This window comes from Tachyglossus aculeatus, chromosome 2, assembly GCF_015852505.1.
Source record: "Tachyglossus aculeatus isolate mTacAcu1 chromosome 2, mTacAcu1.pri, whole genome shotgun sequence".
NCBI lineage: Eukaryota > Metazoa > Chordata > Mammalia > Monotremata > Tachyglossidae > Tachyglossus > Tachyglossus aculeatus.
Window position 1 is genome coordinate 162,150,160 of NC_052067.1, and position 20,984 is coordinate 162,171,143.

The 20,984-nt window shown below is 46.1% G+C and overlaps 1 protein-coding gene across 2 annotated transcripts in view; it reads left to right on the top strand.

The window, feature by feature from the left end:
• MON2 (MON2 homolog, regulator of endosome-to-Golgi trafficking) overlaps positions 1-20,984 on the top strand; it is a 182,700-nt gene that overhangs the window by 71,313 nt on the left and 90,403 nt on the right. For both annotated transcript variants that reach the window (XM_038761242.1, XM_038761249.1), the window contains exons 11-19: positions 3,432-3,585; positions 6,260-6,480; positions 7,973-8,054; positions 8,884-9,065; positions 14,462-14,574; positions 14,866-14,970; positions 18,957-19,037; positions 19,122-19,195; positions 19,284-19,374. In XM_038761242.1, the coding sequence (XP_038617170.1) occupies positions 3,432-3,585; positions 6,260-6,480; positions 7,973-8,054; positions 8,884-9,065; positions 14,462-14,574; positions 14,866-14,970; positions 18,957-19,037; positions 19,122-19,195; positions 19,284-19,374 (1,103 nt within the window). The remainder of the gene's footprint in view (positions 1-3,431; positions 3,586-6,259; positions 6,481-7,972; positions 8,055-8,883; positions 9,066-14,461; positions 14,575-14,865; positions 14,971-18,956; positions 19,038-19,121; positions 19,196-19,283; positions 19,375-20,984) is intronic.

Below are 20,984 nucleotides of genomic sequence, written 5' to 3' on the forward strand. Positions count from 1 at the left end.
CCCCGGCACTTAGTACAGTGCCTGGCATACAGTAAGTGCTTAACAGGTTTCATTAAAAACAGAATGTTCTTAACACGTTTATTGAGGGAACTGAGGCAGGGAGGAGTCGAGTGACTTGCCCAAGGTCGCAGAGCTGACAGGTGGCGGAGCCGGGATTTGAACCCATGACCTCTGACTCCAAAGCCCGGGCTTTTTCCACTGAGCCACACTGCTTCATATAGGTATATATACAGGTATATATTATGTATATATGTTTGTTATGTATATATGTTTGTACATATTTTTTTACTCTATTTATTTATTTTATTTGTACATATCTATTCTATTTATTTTATTTTGTTAGTATGTTTGGTTTTGTTCTCTGTCTCCCCCTTTTAGACTGTGAGCCCACTGTTGGGTAGGGACTGTCTCTATATGTTGCCAATTTGTACTTCCCAAGTGCTTAGTACAGTGCTCTGCACATAGTAAGCGCTCAATAAATACAATTGATGATGATGATATATATATACACACACACACACACACATATACATTGATTCATATAGGTATATATACAGGTATATACATATATACACCGAGAGCCCACTGTTGGGTAGGTACCGTCTCTATATGTTGCCAACTTGGACTTCCCAAGCGCTTAGTACAGTGCTCTGCACACAGTAAGCGCTCAGTAAATACAATTGAATGAATGAATGAATATACACAGTCTTCTAGAGTGTGAGCCCACTGTTGGGTAGGGACCGTCTCTGTATGTTGCCAACTTGGACTTCCCAAGCGCTTAGTCCAGTGCTCTGCACACAGTAAGCGCTCAATAAATACGACTGAATGAATGAATATAGTAGGCTGTGCGGCTTCTCTACGTCCTCAGATACTGCAAAATACGTCTTACCTCCTTCCTCCTCCTCCTCCTTCCTCTCCCCCTCCTCCCCCGTCCATTCCCCCCGCCTTACCTCCTTCCCTTCCCCACAGCACCTGTATATATGTATATATGTATATATGTTTGTACAGATTTGTACAGATTTGTACAGATTTATTACTCTATTTATTTGACTTGTACATATCTATTCTATTTATTTTGTTTTGTTAATATGTTTGGTTTTGTCCTCTGTCTCGCCCTTCTAGACTGTGAGCCCACTGTTGGGTAAGGACCGTCTCTATATGTTCCCAACTTGTACTTCCCAAGCGCTTAGTCCAGTGCTCTGCACACAGTAAGCGCTCAATAAATACGATTGATTGATTGATTGATTGATTGGTTGATTATTATGAGATGGGAAGGGTGCGCCATCTTATGGCGAACTTGTAGAGCAACAGTCAGAAACCGAGATTGAGCTTGCATTTGATGAGGAGACATTGGAGCAGTTAGAGCAGAAACTAGAAAGAATGGCATTTAAGGTGACTTGAGATGTGAGAGAAGCAGCGTGGCTCAGTGGAAAGAGCCCGGGCTTTGGAGTCAGAGGTCCCGGGTTCAAATCCCGGCTCCGCCACTTGTCAGCTGTGTGACTTTGGGCAAGACACTCAACTTCTCTGGGCCTCAGTTACCTCATCTGTCAAATGGGGATTAAGCCTGTGAGCCCCACGTGGGACAACCTGATCACCTTGTAAACTCCCCAGCGCTTAGAACAGTGCTTTGCACATAGTAAGTGCTTAATAAATGCCATCATTATTATTATTATGTGATGACAAAGAACATGAGGGAATAAGGAAATACTGGAGGCCAGGTAATCTCCTGGAAGGTTATAGCAGTCATATCCAACAGTCCACCATTCTTCCCGCCTTCAGAAACCCCCCTAAAACCACATCTCCTCCAAAAGACCTTACCTGACCCAAGCCCTCTTTCCCCCCACTCACCCTCCCCTCTGCATCGACTCTGCACTTGGCTTTGAACCCCTCAGACACATAGATACTCACCCCAATCCCACGGAGCATACGTACATATCCTTATGCCCGACTGTTTCCCTTATCGCTAATGTATTTTATTGTCCGTCTCCCCCTGTAGACCGTCAGCCCGCTGTGGGCGGGCATCACGTCTCCTAACCCCATTGTATTGTACTTTCCCAAGTGATTAATCCGGTGCCGTGCACAAAGTAGGCACTCAGTAAATGCCGTTGCCCAGGATTTGGATTAGGTTGGGTTAGGTGGTAGGGGAAGAACTGCTAAAAGTAGTGATGGTGTTAGTCATTTCTGGGCTTTGCTTTGGCTGCCCTGGCAGTTCTGTCTCCCCCGAGCCCTCCCTTCCTTTTCTGGTGGTCCTGGTTGCTTCACATTTTGGTCGCTCAGGGGAAGGCAGGTCATTTTCCCAGACCCAAGAGCCCAAGGCGGACGGCAGGTTGTGCTAACACAGACAAGGCCCCCACCCTTCCCCCTGTCTGAATCCAAAGCCACCTGCCTGTTTTAACCAAAGATGAAATTCATCCCACCTGTAATAATAATAATGGCATTTAATAATAATAATTATGGTATTTGTTAAGCGCTTGCTATGTGCCGGGCACTGTACTAAGAGCTGGGTTGGATGTAAACAGATCGGGTTGGACACAGTCCCTGTCCCACATGGAGCTCGCAGTCTCAATCCCCATTTTCCAGTTGAGATAACTGAGGCTCACAGAAGTAAAGTGACTTGGCCAAGGTCACATAACAGACAAGCCGCAGAGCCGGGATTAGAACCCATTACCTTCTGACTCCCAAACCCCTGCTCTATCCACTACACCATGCTCCGTTCATTTATTCAATCGTATTTATTGAGCGCTGACTGTGTGCAGAGCACTGTACTAAGCGCTTGGGAAGTACAAGTTGGCAACGTATGGAGACGGTCCCTACCCAACAACGGGCTCACAGTCTAGATGGGGGAGACAGACAACAAAACAAAACATGTAGATAGGAGTCAAGTCGTCAGAACAAATAGAAGCTCCTCTTACTGTGTGTCAAGCATGTTGTAAGCACTGGGGTAAATACAAGCTAATCATGTTGGAAATAGTCCCTGTCCCACATTGGGCAGAGAACCCAGTTTCCAGATGAGGTAACTGAGGCACAGAGAAGTGAAGTGACTTAACCAGGGTCACACAGCAAACAAGTGATGGAGCCGGAATTAGAACCCAGGTCCTTCTGACCCCGTGGCCCACGCTGTATCCACTAGGCCGTACTGTTTCTATGAAGTCCTGTGAACACCTATCATCAATCGTATTTATTGAGCGCTTACTGTGTGCAGAGCACTGTACTAAGCGCTTGGGAAGTACAAATTGGCAACATATAGAGACAGTCCCTACCCAACAGTGGGCTCACAGTCTAACACCTATGAAATTTGATTTTCGAAAGACTTCCTGAAAAGCATCTACCCGTCTTCTGCAGAGATCTCTGGGTGGGATGTATTCTGAGACATCCAAAGAAACAGGAAGCTATAATATAACCTGGTCCATTTCCCTTTCTTTTCTGCCCAGGAAACACAGCATCTGGTGGCCCACCATCAGCCCAGACCAACTCTGGAATGCTGGGGATCGGCGGAGGGGTCACCGTGCTCCCGGCCTTTGAATATAGGGGTACTTGGATACCGATCCTCACTGTCACCGTCCAGGGAAGCGCTAAGGCCACCTAGTAAGTAGGACCGTCCCTTTGAGAAAACGCAGTCTCGGGAGTGATAGCGAACCTTGAAACGTTTTTGTCGCCACTTCTGTTAATATGCCATTTCGAGGGGTCACCGTGCTCCCGGCCTTTGAATATAGGGGTACTTGGATACCGATCCTCACTGTCACCGTCCAGGGAAGCGCTAAGGCCACCTAGTAAGTAGGACCGTCCCTTTGAGAAAACGCAGTCTTGGTAGTGACAGTGAACGTTGAAATGTTTTTGTCGCCACTTCTATTAATATGCCATTTAGAGGGGTCACCGTGCTCCCGGCCTTTGAATATAGGGGTACTTGGATACCGATCCTCACTGTCACCGTCCAGGGAAGCGCTAAGGCCACCTAGTAAGTAGGACCGTCCCTTTGAGAAAACGCAGTCTCGGGAGTGATAGCGAACCTTGAAACATTTTTGTCGCCACTTCTGTTAATATGCCATTTCGAGGGGTCACCGTGCTTCCGGCCTTTGAATATAGGGGTACTTGGATACCGATCCTCACTGTCACCGTCCAGGGAAGCGCTAAGGCCACCTAGTAAGTAGGACCGTCCCTTTGAGAAAACGCAGTCTCGGGAGTGATAGTGAACCTTGAAACATTTTTGTCGCCACTTCTGTTAATATGCCATTTAGAGGGGTCACCGTGCTCCCGGCCTTTGAATATAGGGGTACTTGGATACCGATCCTCACTGTCACCGTCCAGGGAAGCGCTAAGGCCACCTAGTAAGTAGGACCGTCCCTTTGAGAAAACGCGGTCTCGGGAGTGATAGTGAACCTTGAAACGTTTTTGTCGCCACTTCTGTTAATACGCCATTTCGAGGGGTCACCGTGCTCCCGGCCTTTGAATATAGGGGTACTTGGATACCGATCCTCACTGTCACCGTCCAGGGAAGCGCTAAGGCCACCTAGTAAGTAGGACCGTCGCTTTGAGAAAACGCGGTCTCGGGAGTGATAGTGAACCTTGAAACGTTTTTGTCGCCACTTCTGTTAATATGCCATTTAGAGTTCAGTGTCTTTGTGGTTTAAGATGTATAGTTTTGGTTATATGGAAGTTGCTGCCTTTGAGACGTTCACACAGTCCAACGTAGGCAGTAGAACAGATATGCCTCGCTAATTAGAAAGCAAGAATGGATCGCACACTCCCTCCCTCCTACACATCCCCCCAACTTCCTTTGCGGTGATGCCTCTGGCCGAGAAGTTTACCTGAGGGCGCAAGCGTAGCTAAAAAGCGTTCAGCATGGTGGACGGTTTAGATTCCCACTGGGATAATGTGCTGGCACTCTAAACGCTTGAGACCTTTTTTGTTTTTTATTTCTCGTGGTCTCGTGATTCTCTCTAAGCTCTGGCTGATTCAGTTGAGTTCGTTTGTATAATCGTGACGGCGACGACATTTCTTTAGATATCGTCCAAGCTGGTTTGGGTAGATTCCACGATTGCCAGCTGGGAAGCTGTTGTTCTCCCGCAAAGACGATCTCCAGTGAATCAAAATGCACTTGTATGTCAAGGGCTCCATTATTAACTCCGTTATTTTAGTGCCACCGTCCCTAGTCGGGCTTACTCTGCCATGGTGTCTGCTCTGTGATCTCGGGCTGGTCACTTCACTTCATGGTGCCTCAGTTTCCTCATCTATATAATGGGGATTCTTTTCCTGTTCTTCCTCCTACTTAAAGCATCATCCCCCTGTGGGGCAGGGACTGCATTCGACCTGATTCTCCTGTAGCTACGCCAGCACTTAGAAGAGTGCTCAATCAATCAATCAATCGTATTTATTGAGTGCTTACTGTGTGCAGAGCACTGTACTAAGTGCTTGGGAAGTACAAGTTGGCAACATATAGAGACTGTCCCTACCCAACAGTGGGCTTACAGTCTAAAAGGGGGAGACGGAGAACAAAACCAAACATACTAACAAAATAAAATAAATAGAATACATATGTACAAGTTAAATAAATAGAGTAATAAATATGTACATACATATATACAGGTGCTGTGGGGAAGGGAAGGAGGTAAGATGGGGGGGATGGAGAGGGGGACGAGGGGGAGAGGAAGGAAGGGGAAGATGCTCGACACATAGTAGGCGCGTAACCACTACCCATAGCAATGATAATGATGACAGCGCATTGCTTCTTTGGCTTTTCTGTCTGTGGACCATTTGGGCAGGGAAAAGATTCCCGAAAACCCGCACTGGCGGGAGATGGGAGAGAATCCCCTGCTCTTCATTGCACAGATATCCAACTTGCAGTCACTTCCAAAGGCCATTCCCTTCAAAAACATCAGCAGCTGTGGTCTAAAAAGAGCACTGGGCATTCGTTTGCCCTGCAGGAGCCCTGGGCTTGTCCGTGGGGATGGGTCTGGACCCCCAGGGCCAAAGGGCGGAGGGGCAACTGCAACAGCGAGGCCACGGACCGAAGAACACCGGCCCCGTCTCCCCTTCCACGGAGCTCACGGAGTCCGCAGCCTTCACCTCAGCTTCATTTATAGCTCCCTCTTATTCGCTCTTGGGGTGTCTGCATTCTTCCTCTCTAAACGGAATTGTTCCCTAAATCTATCAGAGGGAGAGATTCAGTTGAGGGGGGGAGAGTTTTTACGCCCGCTTTTTATTCTTCTCGTCGTTATTGTTATCGATGTCGTTAATTGTGACTGCTTAATGATTTTTTTAGCTTGGAAATGCTAGACAAGGTGGAGCCCCCCAGCATCCCCGAAGGGTACGCCATGTCCGTGGCCTTCCACTGCCTGTTAGACCTGGTCCGGGGCATCACTACCATGATTGAAGGAGAGCTGGGCCAGATGGAATCCGAGGCCCAATCTGCGGCCTCCACCCCGCAGTCCTCGGAACAGCAAGACGCGCATTCGGGGTCTGACCTGACAGAACAAGAGCTAGGTATGAAGCGGTCGCAATAATAATAATATAATCGTAGTATTCATAAAGCACGTACTATGTGCCAAGCACTGTACTAAGCACTGGGGTAGATACAAGATGATCAGGTCCCACATGGGGCTGACAGGCTAAGTAATAATAATAATAATAGGGCATAATGGATAGAGCACAGACCTGAGAGTCCGAAAGTCATCAGTTCGAATTCCAGCTCCGCCCCTGGTCTGCTGTGTGAACGTGGGCAAGTCACTTCACTTCTCCGGGCCTCAGTTCCCTCATGAGGATTGAGACTGTGAGCCCCACCTGGGACAGGGGCTGCGTCCAACCTGATTTGCTTGTATCCACCCCAGCATTTAGTACAGTGCGTGGCACATAGTAAGTGCTTAGCAAATGCCATAATTATTAGTATTTATTATTGCTATTAAGTACTTACTATGTTCCAGGCACTGTACTAAACTCTAGGGTGTGTACAAGCAAAGTAGGAGGGAGAGCAGGGACTGAGTCCCCGTTTGGCAGATGAGGGAACTGAGGCCCAGAGAAGTTAAAGTGACTTGCCTAATCACAAAGGGGGCAAGCTGAGGGGCCGGAATTAGAACCCAGAGCCACCTCTAGGACTAGGTAGACGGGTGGATCAGTCATTCTGCTGAAAAATCTCCTGCACGTATGTTACTTCAACTCTTGAAAATCGACCAGAGAAATATCAACCAGTTGGTGCTATTTATTGAGCGCTTGCTGTGTGCAGGACACTGTACTAAGGACTTGGGAAAGATCAGTACGATAGTGTTGATAGACACAGTCCCTGCCTACTTAGAGCTTACAGTCTATAATAATAATAATGGTATTTGTTAAGCACTTACTATGTGCAAAGCACTGTTCTAAGCGCTGGGGGGGATACAAGGTGATCAGGTTGTCCCACATGGGGCTCACAGTCTTAATCCCCATTTTACAGATGAGGTAACTGAGGCACAGAGAAGTTAAGTGACTTGCCCAAAGGCACACAGCTGACAGGTGGCGGAGCTGGGCTTCAAACCCGTGACCTCTGACTCCCAAGCCCTTACTCTTTCCACTGAGCCATGGTGCTTCTCTAGTCTAGATGGAGAGACAGCATTAAAAACTAGTACAGTTAGGGAAATGGGGGAATATAGGGATATTTAGGGGTGGGGGGGGACGACTGTCAATTGCTTTGAGATGCACAGGTGACTCAGATTCATTCATTCAGTCTTATTTATTGAGCACTTACTGTGTGCTTGGGAAGGACTGTTCAATGAGGGCTTAGTCGGGGAAGGATGGGATTTTAGTCAGACTCTGAAGGTACGTCATGTTGGGTAGGGACTGTCTCTATATGTTGCCAATTTGTACTTCCCAAGCGCTTAGTCCAGTGCTCTGCACATAGTAAGCGCTCAATAAATACGATTGCTGGTGATGATGATGATGATGAATTGTAGAACAAACGTATTTGCAGTTACCAGTATCTCCTGTAAGATCCTTTTCCTTTAAGTTAACAGAGCTGTTTGGGAAGAAATGGTGAACGCTTGCTGGTGCGGTCTCCTTGCTGCACTCTCACTTCTTCTCGACGCCAGGTAATGGCTTTCTGAGCTTCTTTCCTTAGAGAGTTAGTTCCTCCCTCCCTCCCCCTTTTAAGTAAAACGACTTCTACAGGTTGGTGAAATGTAATTTTCCAATCTTCATCTTATGGAGCACTAATCCCCACATTGTAGTCTGAAATATTGTAGCTTCAAAAGGTGAATGGACAAGTAAGACGATAAAATGGAACGCGAGAGGTAATTGCTGCCCTCCGGTTTACTTAACCCACCAGCAACAATGGAGAGGTTGATGACATCAACCTCTTAACACATTTCATTTTCGAAAACTGTGGCATTTAGACGTTGGAAAGGGTGTGATCATTTCAGTCAACTCTTTATTAGCCCAAAGCATATTGTTAAAATTGTCTTTATTTCCAGTTCCTTTTCCTGTCAGCGTGTTCCGATTTTCAGACTACCCGAGACCTCTTTGATCCAACAGTCGTATTTATCGAGTGCTTACCTTGTGCAGAGCATTGCACTAAGCGCTTGGGAGAGTGCACTACACCAGAGTTGGTATTCATGTGGGCTTTCAGTTTTTAATTTTGACAGCATTTGGTATGAATTTGTTCACAAGGTAACTAGCCCACTTTAGCTTCGGAATTTGTTCCCCCTTTATTTGTTGACTTCCCATGGTGTCTCACGAAATTAAATGTAGGGGCTCTAACAGACTTGTCAGTCAGTTGTATTTATCGAGCGCTTACTTTATGCAGGGCACTGTACTAAGCACTCGGGAGAGTCCAATGTAACGATATAACTGACACATTCCCTGCCCACAACACGCTTACAGTCTAAGACTTGATTTCTAAAGACTTGATTTCTCTTTCAGTACGGATGAAGCCGCCACAGAGAATATTTTAAAAGCTGAGCTGACCATGGCTGCTCTCTGTGGGAAACTGAGTCTCGTGACGTCAAGAGACGCCTTTATTACCGCCATCTGCAAAGGTTCCCTGCCCCCGCATTATACGCTCACCGTACTCAACACCTCGACTGCTACGCTTTGCAGCAAATGTAAGGATGGTACTCAGTTTATTCCCTTTGTTGTTCAGCTGCCTGCAAGCTAAAGCAATCAAGTCAATCAGTGATACTTATTAAATGCTTACTATGTGCAGAGCACTGAGCTAAGTGCTTGGGAGAGTATAACACAGTATAGTAGTAATAATAATTATGGGATTTAAGCGCTTACTCTGTGTAGGCACTGTACTAAGCGTGGGGTTGGGTACAAGCAAATTGCGATGGGTACAGTCCCTGTCCCTTGTGAGACTCGCGGTCTTGATCCCCATTTTACAGTTGAGGTTACTGAGGCACAGAGGAAGTGAAGTGACTTGCCCAAGGGGTCACAGCCAAAAAGTGGTGGAGCTGGGATTAGAACCCGTGACCTTCTGACTCCCAAGCCCGGGCTCTATCTACTAAACCCTCCCTGCCTCATGGAGTTTCCCAGTCTGACTGAGGGGTTTGGAATCTGGTGGACTAGCCAGCCAGTGAATGTGTTTTGTTTTTCAGTAATAATAATAATAATAATGGCATTTATTAAGCGCTTACTATGTGCAAAGCACTGTTCTAAGCGCTGGGGTGGTTACAAGGTGATCAGGTTGTCCCGGGGGGGCTCACAATCTTAATCCCCATTTTACAGATGAGGTCACTGAGGCACAGAGAAGTGAAGTGACTTGCCCAAAGTCACACAGCTGACAGTTGGTGGAGCCGGGGTTTGAACCCATGACCTCTGACTCCAAAGCCCGGGCTCTTTCCACTGAGCCATGCTGCTTCTCAATAATAATTAATCATAATTATCAATCATAATTATATAATTATTAATAATTATTACAATATAATAATATATCATTATAATATAATAATGGTATAATAATTATTAATAATTATTAATCATAATTATAGCAATAATCAATAAATAATCATGATAATGATTAATTATGGTATTCGTTAAGCCCTTACTATGTGCCAAGTACTGTTCCAAATGCTGGGGTAGATAAAAGGTAATCAGGTTGTCCCTCTTGGGGCCCACAGTCTTAATCTCCATTTTACAGATGAGGTAACTGAGGCACAGAAAAGTTAAGTGATTTGCCCAGGGTCACACAGCGGACAAGAGGTGGAGCTGGGATTTGAACTTACGTCTTCTGACTCCCAAGCCCGTGCTCTTGCCACTAATCAATCAATCAGTCGTATTTATTGAGCGCTTACTGTGTGCAGAGCACTGGACTAAGCGCTTGGGAAGTACAAGTTGGCAACATCTAGAGACAGTCCCTAGCTCCCAGTCTAAAAGGGGGAGACAGAGAACAAAACCAAACATACTAACAAAATAAGGTAAATAGAATAGATATGTACAAGTAAAATAAATAAATAAATAAATAGAGTAATAAATCTGTACAGACATATATACATATATACAGGTGCTGTGGGGAAGGGAAGGAGGTAAGATGGGGGGGATGGAGAGGGGGGCGAGGGGGAGAAGGGGAGTCTTAAGTCTTAGACTGTAAGCGTGTTGTGGGCAGGGAATGTGTCAGTTATATCGTTACATTGGACTCTCCCGAGTGCTTAGTACAGTGCTCTGCATGAAGTAAGCGCTCGATAAATACACTAAGCCACGAACGGAAGTAGCCACTCTAAGGGAATTAGCCGTTGCAAAACATTTTTGGGAAATTGTCATTTAGAAAATGTTAGTGAGCTACTCTCTTGTTCCCCATCTCCCCCAAATTTGGTAGCCCTGGTTCTGGCTTCATAAATGGAAACATACACCGGGCGTGCAAATTATGACACTTCTTAAGCACTTACTTTGTGCCAAGCTCAATCAGTTTGGACATCTCGTGAATGCGTTATTTTTTTGTTTGTTTAACTTTAGTTTGCTCATGAAAAATTCATACAGAGAAGCAGCGTGGCTCAGTGGAAAGAGAACAGGCTTGGGAGCCAGAAGTCATGGGTTCTAATCCCAGCTCCACCACTTGTCAGCCGTGTGACTTTGGGCAAGTCACTTAACTTCTCTGTGCCTCAGTTCCCTCATCTGTAAAATGGAGATTAAGACTGTGAGCCTCCTGTGGGACAACCTGATCACAGTGTAACCTCCCCAGCGCTTAGAACTGTGCTTAGCACATAGTAAGCACTTAACAAATGCCATCATTATTATTATTATTATTTTTATGCCGCTTTGTAAAAGTGATGTCCCTTTAAAATTTCCGTTTTTGGAAGCAAATATTTTAAATGAAGCAATGTCTCTCTTTTGCATGTGATTGTCATCATATTGTAATAATGATGGGATTTATTAAGCACTTACTGTGTGCAAAGCACTGTTCTAAGCGCTGGGGAGGTTGCAAGGTGATCAGATTGTCCCACGGGGGGCTCACAGTCTTAATCCCCATTTACAGATGAGGGAACTGAGGCCCAGAGAAGTTAAGTGACTTGCCCAGAGTCACACAGCTGACAGTTGGTGGAGCTTGGATTTGAACCCATGAACTCTGACTCCCAAGCCCGGGCTCTTTCCACTGAGCCACGCTGGATGACACGCAATTCGTGAAGCGTTCCATATTTTTCCTTCAAAGTCCTACTGAGAGCTCACCTCCTCCAGGAGGCCTTCCCAGGCTGAGCCCCCTCCATCCTCTCCCCCTCCCCATCCCCCCCGCCCTACCTCCTTCCCCTCCCCACAGCACCTGTATATACTTTTGTACAGATTTATTACTCTATTTTACTTGTACATATTTACTATTCTATTTATTTTGTTAATGATGGGCATCTAGCTTTACTTCTATTTATTCTGATGACTTGACACCTGTCCACATGTTTTGTTTTGTTGTCTGTCTCCCCCTTCTAGACTGTGAGCCCGTTGTTGGGTAGGGACCGTCTCTATATGTTACCGACTTGTACTTCCCAAGCGCTTAGTATGGTGCTCTGCACGCAGCAAGCGCTCAATAAGTATGATTGAATGAATGAATGAATTGAACTTAATTAAGAGTACAAATTAATGCATCAGCAGCAGCTGGTGATCTTGATCTTATCTAGCCTGCCTCATGACATGCAAATCAATTTGAGTGGTAGTAGTAATAGTTTTTATCAACTCTCTGGTTTCAGAGCACTGTACTAGGCCCTGGGAATGAGTACCCAGGTGGGAAGCAACATGGTGTAGTGGATATTTATTTTATTTTGTTAGTATGTTTGGTTTTGTTCTCTGCCTCCCCTTTCTAGACTGTGAGCCCACTGTTGGGTAGGGACTGTCTCTATATGTTGCCAACTTGTACTTCCCAAGCACTTAGTACAGTGCTCTGCACACAGTAAGTGCTCAATAAATACGATTGATGATGATGATGATAGAGTATGGGGCCTGCGAGTCAGAAGGTCATGGGTTCTAATACCGCTCTGCCACTCTTCTGCTGTGTGACCTTGGGCAAGACACTTCACTTCTCTGGGTCTCAGTTACCTCATCTGTAAAATGGGGATTGAGACTGTGAGCCCCACTTGGGACGGGGACCGTGTCCAACCGGGGTTGCCTGTATCTACCCCAGTGGCCTGGAACATAGTTATCACTTAACAAATACCCACAACTAATTGGACGCGGACCTTATCCCTTGAGGGGCTCACACTCCATGAGCAGGCGTGACAAGTGGTAGCATGTGAGCCCACTGTTGGGTAGGGACTGTCTCTATATGTTGCCAATTTGTACTTCCCAAGCGCTTAGTACAGTGCTCTGCACACAGTAAGCGCTCAGTAAATACAATTGATGATGATGATGTTGAGCTGAGGAGATCCAATTCTGCCAGTGAACCGGGTGTTGGTACGCATCATCACCAAAGGACATGCGTGGCCTCAGTGAGGAGTGAAGATGGCCCCAGAAAATGTGGCGTGAAAACATCTGTGACGGACAAAACCAGTCAAGAGGAGGCGGCTCCTTTACAGGAGAAGCTTTTGAGAGGATTATGAAGCGTAGACAAAAACGGAAAACTAGGAAAGGCACAGAAAAGCCTTTAGTGCCCCTGGAGTATTGTTCATCCTGAAGTGACTTTTTCAGTTGAATTTGCCCCGGGGGGTCGATATTACTGGCAGTGGCATCCCCTTCAAATTTGGAAGGGAAGCAGCATGGCCTAGTGGGAAGAGAATGTCTATATGTTGCCAACTTGTACTTCCCAAGCGCTCAGTACAGTGCTCTGCACACAGTAAGCGCTCAATAAATACAATTGATTGATTGATTGGAAGTCAAAGGGCTTATGAATGAATAATGTCTGCTGTTGGACCGTGGGCAAGTTATTTCACTTCTCTGAGGCTCAGTTACATCATCTGTAAAATGGGGGTTAAGACTGGGAGCCCCATGGTGGATATTCATTCAATCGTATTGATCACTTACTGTGTGCGGAGCACTGTACTGAGCACTTGGAATCCAACCTGATTAGCTTGGATCTGCCCTAGTGCTTAGTACAGTGCCTGGTATATAGTAAGTACTTAACTTACTACCCACGTCATCTCCCTGGCCTGGAATGCCCTTCCTCTGCCCATCCGCCAAACCAGCTCTCTTCCTCCCTTCAAGGCCCTACTGAGGGCTCACCTCCTCCAGGAGGCCTTCCCAGACTGAGCCCCCTCCTTCCTCTCCTCCTCGTCCCCCCTCCATCCCCCCGTCTTACCTCCTTCCCTTCCCCACAGCACCAGTATATATGTATATATGTTTGTACATATTTATTGCTCTATTTATTTGACTTGTACATACCTATTCTATTTATTTTATTTTGTTAATATGTTTGGTTTTGTCCTCTGTCTCCCCCTTCTAGACTGTGAGCCCACTGTTGGGTAGGGACCGTCTCTATATGTTGCCAACTTGTACTTCCCAAGCGCTTAGTACAGTGCTCTGCACACAGTAAGCGCTCAATAAATACGATTGATTGATTGATTGGTATATAGTAAGTGCTTAACAAATGCCATTAAAAACCCCCCAACAAATTAAACTATGAGATACCTGCACGTTCTGACAATAAGGAGAGAAAGTGGTAGCATTTGCTATAGAAACTGACGTGTAAGTGGATGTGAGCATTTTTTCTCAGTCCTAATAATAATAATGATGGTATTTGTTAAGCGCTTACTGTGTGACAGGAACTGTAGTAAGCACTGGAGTGGATACAAGCAAATAGGGTTGGACACAGTCCCTGTCCCGTGTGGGGCTTACAATCTCAGTCCCCATTTTACAGACGAGATAACTGAGGACCAGAGACGTGAAGTGACGTGCCTGAGGGGACACAGACAAGTGGCGGAGCCGGGATTAGAACCCAGGCCCGCGCTCTATCCGCTGCACCATGCTGCTTCTCTAGTAACTGTTCTGTGAAATAAAACATTGCCTTAACCAGTTTTTTTTTTCCTCCCAAACAGCCTACAAAGCCACTTTGTTTAGCAGCGCTCTCCTTTATTTTTTTTTTTTTTAGCATATTCCATTCAGGGACAGAACGTCCAGATGATCAGCCCATCCAGTGAGTCTCATCAGCAAGTTGTGGCCGTGGGTCAGCCGCTGGCAGTCCAGCCTCAAGGGACAGTCATGGTAAAAAGAGAGCGCGACCTCTACCCTTTCCCAAACAGGGAATCTTGAGCATGTTCTCACAAAAATGCTTTCTGCCCCGTTTGAAGTTCCAGCTCTAATGGGCTCTGTGAGGGAGCCGGTGGGCTTAAGCCCCGTTACCCAGCATTAAATGGAAAATCCAACCCCAGAAGCCAATGGCTCCTCCTTAGGATACCATTCAGAACGGCGTGCGTGCTTAAAAGCGCTCCCTTTTTCTCACAACGAAAATGCAACGCTTCGAGCAACTCAGAATCGGATCTTTTTCCTCTTTAGCTGACTTCCAAAAATATCCAGTGTATGAGGACTTTACTGAATTTGGCTCACTGTCACGGAGCTGTGCTTGGAACATCGTGGCAACTGGTCTTGGCAACCCTACAGGTGTGGTATAGATCAGTAGTCTTCTGTCTGCTTTATTTTCCTTTATCTGTAATATTTTTATTTATATTAAGGCTTACCACCCCCTCTAGACTGTTAGCTTGTAGTGGGCAGGGAATGGGTCTACCAACTCTGTTGCGTACTCTTCCAAGTGCATTGAACAGTTCTGTGCACACAGTAAGCACTCAGTAAGTTCCGCTGATTAATTGCTTTTGAAACTGTTCATTCTCAGTCATGGGCTTCTCCTCTGCCTCCCACCCCTTGAGACTGTGGGGGTCCCTCAGGGTTCAGTTCTGGGCCCCTGTGTATTCTCCGTCTACACCCACTCCCTTGGAGAATTCCTTTGCTCCCAAGCCTGCAACTACCCCCTCTATGCGGATAATACCCAAATCTACATCTCCTCCCTTGATCTCACTCCCACTGTCCAGTCTTGCATCTCTTCCTGCTCTTCGAGACATCTTGACTTGGATGTCCTCCCGTCATTTCAGACTTAACGTGACCAAAACCGAGCTTCCTTATCTTCCAACCCAAACCCCGTCCATCACTGTGGCACCACCATCCTTCCTGCCTCATGAGCCCCTAGCCTCAGTGTTATCCTTGACTCCTCTCTGTCATTCAACCCTCATATTCAATCCATTACTAAATCCTGTCGGTCCCATGTTCACAACATCGCTAAAATCCATCCTTTCCTCTCCATCCAAACTGCTACCACGTTAACACAGTCAGTCATCCTATCCTGCCTGGATTACTGCATCAGCCTCCTTGCTGACCTCCCAGCCTCCTGTCTATCCCCATTCCAGTCCATACTTCACTCTGCTGCCCAGATCATTTGTTTACAAAAACGTTCAGGACATATCACCCCACTCCTCAAAAAACTCCAGTGGTTGCCCATCCACCTCCACATCAAACAAAAACTCCTCACCATTGGCTTTAAAGCTTTAAAGCCCCTTCTTACCTCACCTCAATTCTCTCCTTCTACAACCCAGCCCACACACCTTGCTCTTCTAATGCCATCCTTCTCACTGTGCCTCCAACTCGCCTATCTTGTTGCCGACACCCTGCTTCCACCTGGAACGCCCTCCCTCCTCCAATCCGACTGGCAATTACTGTCCCCCATTTCAAAGCCTTATTGAAGGTACATCGCTTCCAAGAGGTCTTCCCAGATCAAGTCCCACTTTTCCTCCCACTCCTGTCTGCATCTCCCTGACTTGCTCCCTTTGCTCTTCCCCGCTCCCAGCCCTAGAGCACTTATGTACATACCTGGGGATTAAGACTGTGAGCCCCACGTGGGACAACCTGATCACCTTGTATCCCCCTTGAGCGCTTAGAGCAGTGCTCTGCACGTAGTAAGCGCTTAACAAATACCATCATCATTATTATTATTATTATCTGTAGTTGCATTTATTTGTATTGATGTCTGTCTCCCCCGCCGTAGCCCGCAAGCTCATTCTGAGCAGGGAATGTCACTGTTTATTATTGTATTGTGCTCTCCCAAGTGCTTAGTACAGTGCTCTGCACACATTAAGCGCTCAGTAAATATAAATGAAAGAATACCCCAAGATGATTCATTTTCACCTGGACTCTTCTCCCAATCTGTTATGCCCTCCTCTGACCCCTCACCTCCAGTTTTGTGTACCCCCTCCCCATATTCAACCCAGACCTAAACCAGCCAACCCCCTGCAACTTATCCAAACCAAGAGATGCTCCGCGGAGCTGAGTTGTCCCGGTTAAATAGAGAGCATCTGTAGGCAGCAAGTAGGTACTAAGAGAGCAGTGTAGCCTAATGGAAAGAGCACGGGCCCGAGAGTCAGAGGACCTGGGTTCTGATCTCAGCTCCACCACTTGTCCGCTGTGTGACCTTAGGCAGGTTCACTTCGCTTCTGTGCCTCAGTTCCCTCGTCTGCAAAATGGGGGCTAAGAGTGTGAGCCCCCTGTGGGTCCTGGACTGTGTCATTCATTCATTCAGTCGTATTTATTGAGCGCTTACTGTGTGCAGAGCACTGGACTAAGCGCTTGGGAAGTACAAGTCGGCGACATATAGAGACGGTCCCTACCCAACAACGGGCTCATGGTCTAGAAGGGGGAGACAGATTCTCTCCAGATCAGACAGATCAGACAGACAGATCAGATTCTCTCTGATCTCCCATCCTCGTGTCTCTCTCCACTTCAATCCATACTTCATGCTGCTGCCCGGATTATCTTTGTCCAGAAACGCTCTGGGCATATTACTCCCCTCCTCAAAAATCTCCAGTGGGTACCGATCAATCTGCGCATCAGGCAGAAACTCCTCACCCTGGGCTTCAAGGCTGTCCATCCCCTCGCCCCCTCCTACGTCACCTCCCTTCTCTCCTTCTACAGCCCAGCCCGCACCCTCCACTCCTCCACCGCTAATCTCCTCACTGTACCTCGTTCTCGCCTGTCCCACCATCGACCCCCGTCCCACGTCATCCCCCGGGCCTGGAATGCCCTCCCTCTGCCCATCCGCCAAGCTAGCTCTCTTCCTCCCTTCAAGGCCCTGCTGAGAGCTCACCTCCTCCAGGAGGCCTTCCCAGACTGAGCCCCTTCCTTCCTCTCCCCCTCGTCCCCCTCTCCATCCCCCCATCTTACCTCCTTCCCTTCCCCACAGCACCTGTATATATGTATATATGGTTGTACGTATTTATTACTCTATTTATTTATTTATTTCACTTGTACATTTCTATCCTATTTATTTTATTTTGTTGGTATGTTTGGTTCTGTTCTCTGTCTCCCCCTTTTAGACTGTGAGCCCACTGTTGGGTAGGGACTGCCTCTATGTGTTGCCAATTTGTACTTCCCAAGCGCTTAGTACAGTGCTCTGCACGTAGTAAGCGCTCAATAAATACGATTGATTGATTGATTGATTGAGACAGACAACAAAACGTGTAGACAGGTGTCAAAACCTTCAGAATAAATAGAATTATAGCTATATGCACATTATTTAGAACCTGATTAGTTAGGTGTCAAACCTGATTAATTATCTACCCCCCTTCAAAGCCCTACTGAAGGCTCACCTCCTCCAGGAGTGGCCTTCCCAGACTGAGCCCGCCTTTTTCCTCTGCTCCTCCTCCCCTCCCCATCACCCCTACTCCCTCCCTCTGCTGTACCCCCCTCCCTACCCCACAGCATTTGTGTATATATGTACATATTTATTGTGCTATTTGTTTTATTTATGATGTGTGCATATCTATAATTCTATTGGTTTATATTGATGCTATTGATGCCTGTCCATTTGCTTTGCTTCGGTTTGTTGTCTCCCGCCTTCTAGACTGTGAGCCCGTTGCGTAGGGATTGTCTCTACTTGTTGCCTGATTGTACTTTCCAAGCGCTTAGTATTGTGCTCTGCACACAGTAAGCTCTCAGTAGATGCGATTGATTGAATAAATGGATGAATACCCCAGCGCTTAGTACAGTGCCAGGCACATAGTAAGCACTTAGACTGTAAGCTGGTCGTGGGCAGGGAGTGTGTCTGTGTATTGTGCTGTTTCCCCAGTGCTTCGTGCAATGCCCTGCACATTGTAAATGCTCAATAAAAATGATTGATTAGCAAATTCCATTTTTTTTATAAAAAGAGCCTTGCTTTCATTGTGCTTCAATCAATCAATCAATCAATCGTATTTATTGAGCGCTTACTATGTGCAGAGCACTGTCCTTTGAGCACTGAGCAGAGCACTCCCTTTTCTCCTGCTGCTGCTGCTGCTTTTTGTGCCCTCCTTGATATTCCCAATTTGTACTTCCCAAGCGCTTAGTACAGTGCTCTGCACATAGTAAGCGCTCAATAAATACGATTGATGATGATGATGATTCCCAGCATCTGTCCCTTTCAGGCATCATAATTGCTGCCCTACCCGTTGAAATCGTCTGGTGTAGCTGGTCAGCAAGGAGAGCAATTTTAAAAAATTCAGTTTTGGGTAAGAGTTAGAATACGAATTCCCGTACTTCTGTTTGAAATGTGTTAATTGGAATTGCAGCATCTTGTGTGGATTCTTGGATTGAAACCTGGCAGTGGGGGCGCCTTAAAACCCGGAAGAGCTGTGGAAGGGCCCAGCACAGTGAGTGTCAGTCGTTTGCCTCAATTCAATAAACGCGAGGAATTTACTCTTTTATTTATTCATTTTCTCTGTTTCCTCCATTAGGTTCTTACCACAGCAGTGATGACGGATTTGCCAGTAATTTCCAACATACTTTCCAGATTATTTGAAAGTTCACAGTAAGAGACTTTATTGATGGAATTGTTCATTTCCCCCCATCTTTAGTTTACAGAATAGTCTTGGCTCACCTCTCCCTTTTTATTGTAGGTATCTTGATGATGTGTCCTTACATCATTTAATAAATGCCCTCTGTTCTTTGTCCCTGGAAGCGATGGATATGGCCTATGGAAACAACAAGGTAGAGAATTTTGTCCTTGTATCTTAAAAACGGGGTGGGTTGCAAAAGATGCGAAACTGGATTTTTTTTTAAATCAGTCTTTCGATGACGCCGTAGCAGAAATACTGTGGCCAGAGTCTAGAAGCATTATTAATAATAATAATAATTGTGGTATTTGTTAAGCGCTTACTATGTGCCAGGCACTGTACTCAGTGCTGGGGGTAGATACAAGCAAATCAGGTTGGACACAGTTCCTGTCTCACTGGGGCTCACAGTCTTAATCCCCATTTTACAGATGAGGGAACTGGGGAACAGAGAAGTGAAGTGACCTGCGCAAGGCCCCACAGCAGACAAGTGGCGGAGCCAGGATTAGAACTCATGGCCTTCTGACTCCCAGTCCCGTGCTTTATTCATAATAATTGTGTTTGTTAAGCACTTACCAAGCACTGGGGTAGATACAGATTAATTGCATTGGACAAAGTCCCTGTTCCCCTTGGGGTTCACAGTCTAAGTAGGAGGGAGAAGAGGCATTGAATCCCCATTTTATAGCAGAGGCGACTGAGGCACAGCGAAGCGAAGTGACTTGCCCAACCTGATTTGCTTGTATCCACCCCAACACAGGCAATTGTCAGAGCCCGGATTAGAGCCCAGGTTCTCCGACTCCCAAGCCCGTGCTCTTTCCACTAGGCTACTCTGCTTCTCTCATCCTAAATTCCATTCATGATGACTGGCAATTCAGATCAGGGACTGAATTAGGGGAGGAAATTTTAGAATCTCATGATGGGGTTGGAAAATATGCCGTCAACCAGCCAAGGGGACCGGCCAGGTGATGCTACCCTTTTAAAATGATCATTAAATCCCCAAATTACGTAGCTTGTCAAAGGCTCGAAGCATTACATCATAGGGCGGAGGTGTAGCTAATGAATATGTGGCCTTAATAAAAAATTTTGAGAATGAATTTTTGGAGAGTTGTTCACTATGTCCTCCAGACATCGTCTGTGCAAAATCGTATACAGCTCTGTCCTTTTAATAGGGCCCTGTGTATTGGAACAGAGGAAGTTCAAATTTCCTATTTCTCAAAATGAAACTTATGTAGCATCTGGTTCAGCTGGATATACTGTTGATTATTATTATCATCATCATCAATTGTATTGAGCGCTTACTATGTGCAGAGCACTGTACTAAGCGCTTGGGAAGTACAAATTGGCAACACATAGAGGCAGTCCCTACCCAACAGTGGGCTCACAGTCTAAAAGGGGGACACAGAGAACAAAACCAAACATACCAACAAAATAAAATAAATAGGATAGATTTGTACAAGTAAAATAAATAAATAAATAGAGTAATAAATATGTAAAATATGATTATTAGAGTGTAGAAGTGGGATTTGGAAAGGATTGTCACATTCTTGTAGCCTTGCTTTTAGTGCAGTGGGACGAGCACTAGAAATTTAGGGGTTTTGTTTTGTTTTTGTTTTCTAAGGGGTATTTGTTAAATGCTTACTGTGTGCCAGGCCCTGTCCTAACGCTGGGGCAGACACAAGGTAATCAGCTTGGACACAGGGCTCACAGCTTTATTCCCCATTTGACAGATGAGGTAACTGAGGTGCAGAGGAAGTGAAGTATCTTGCC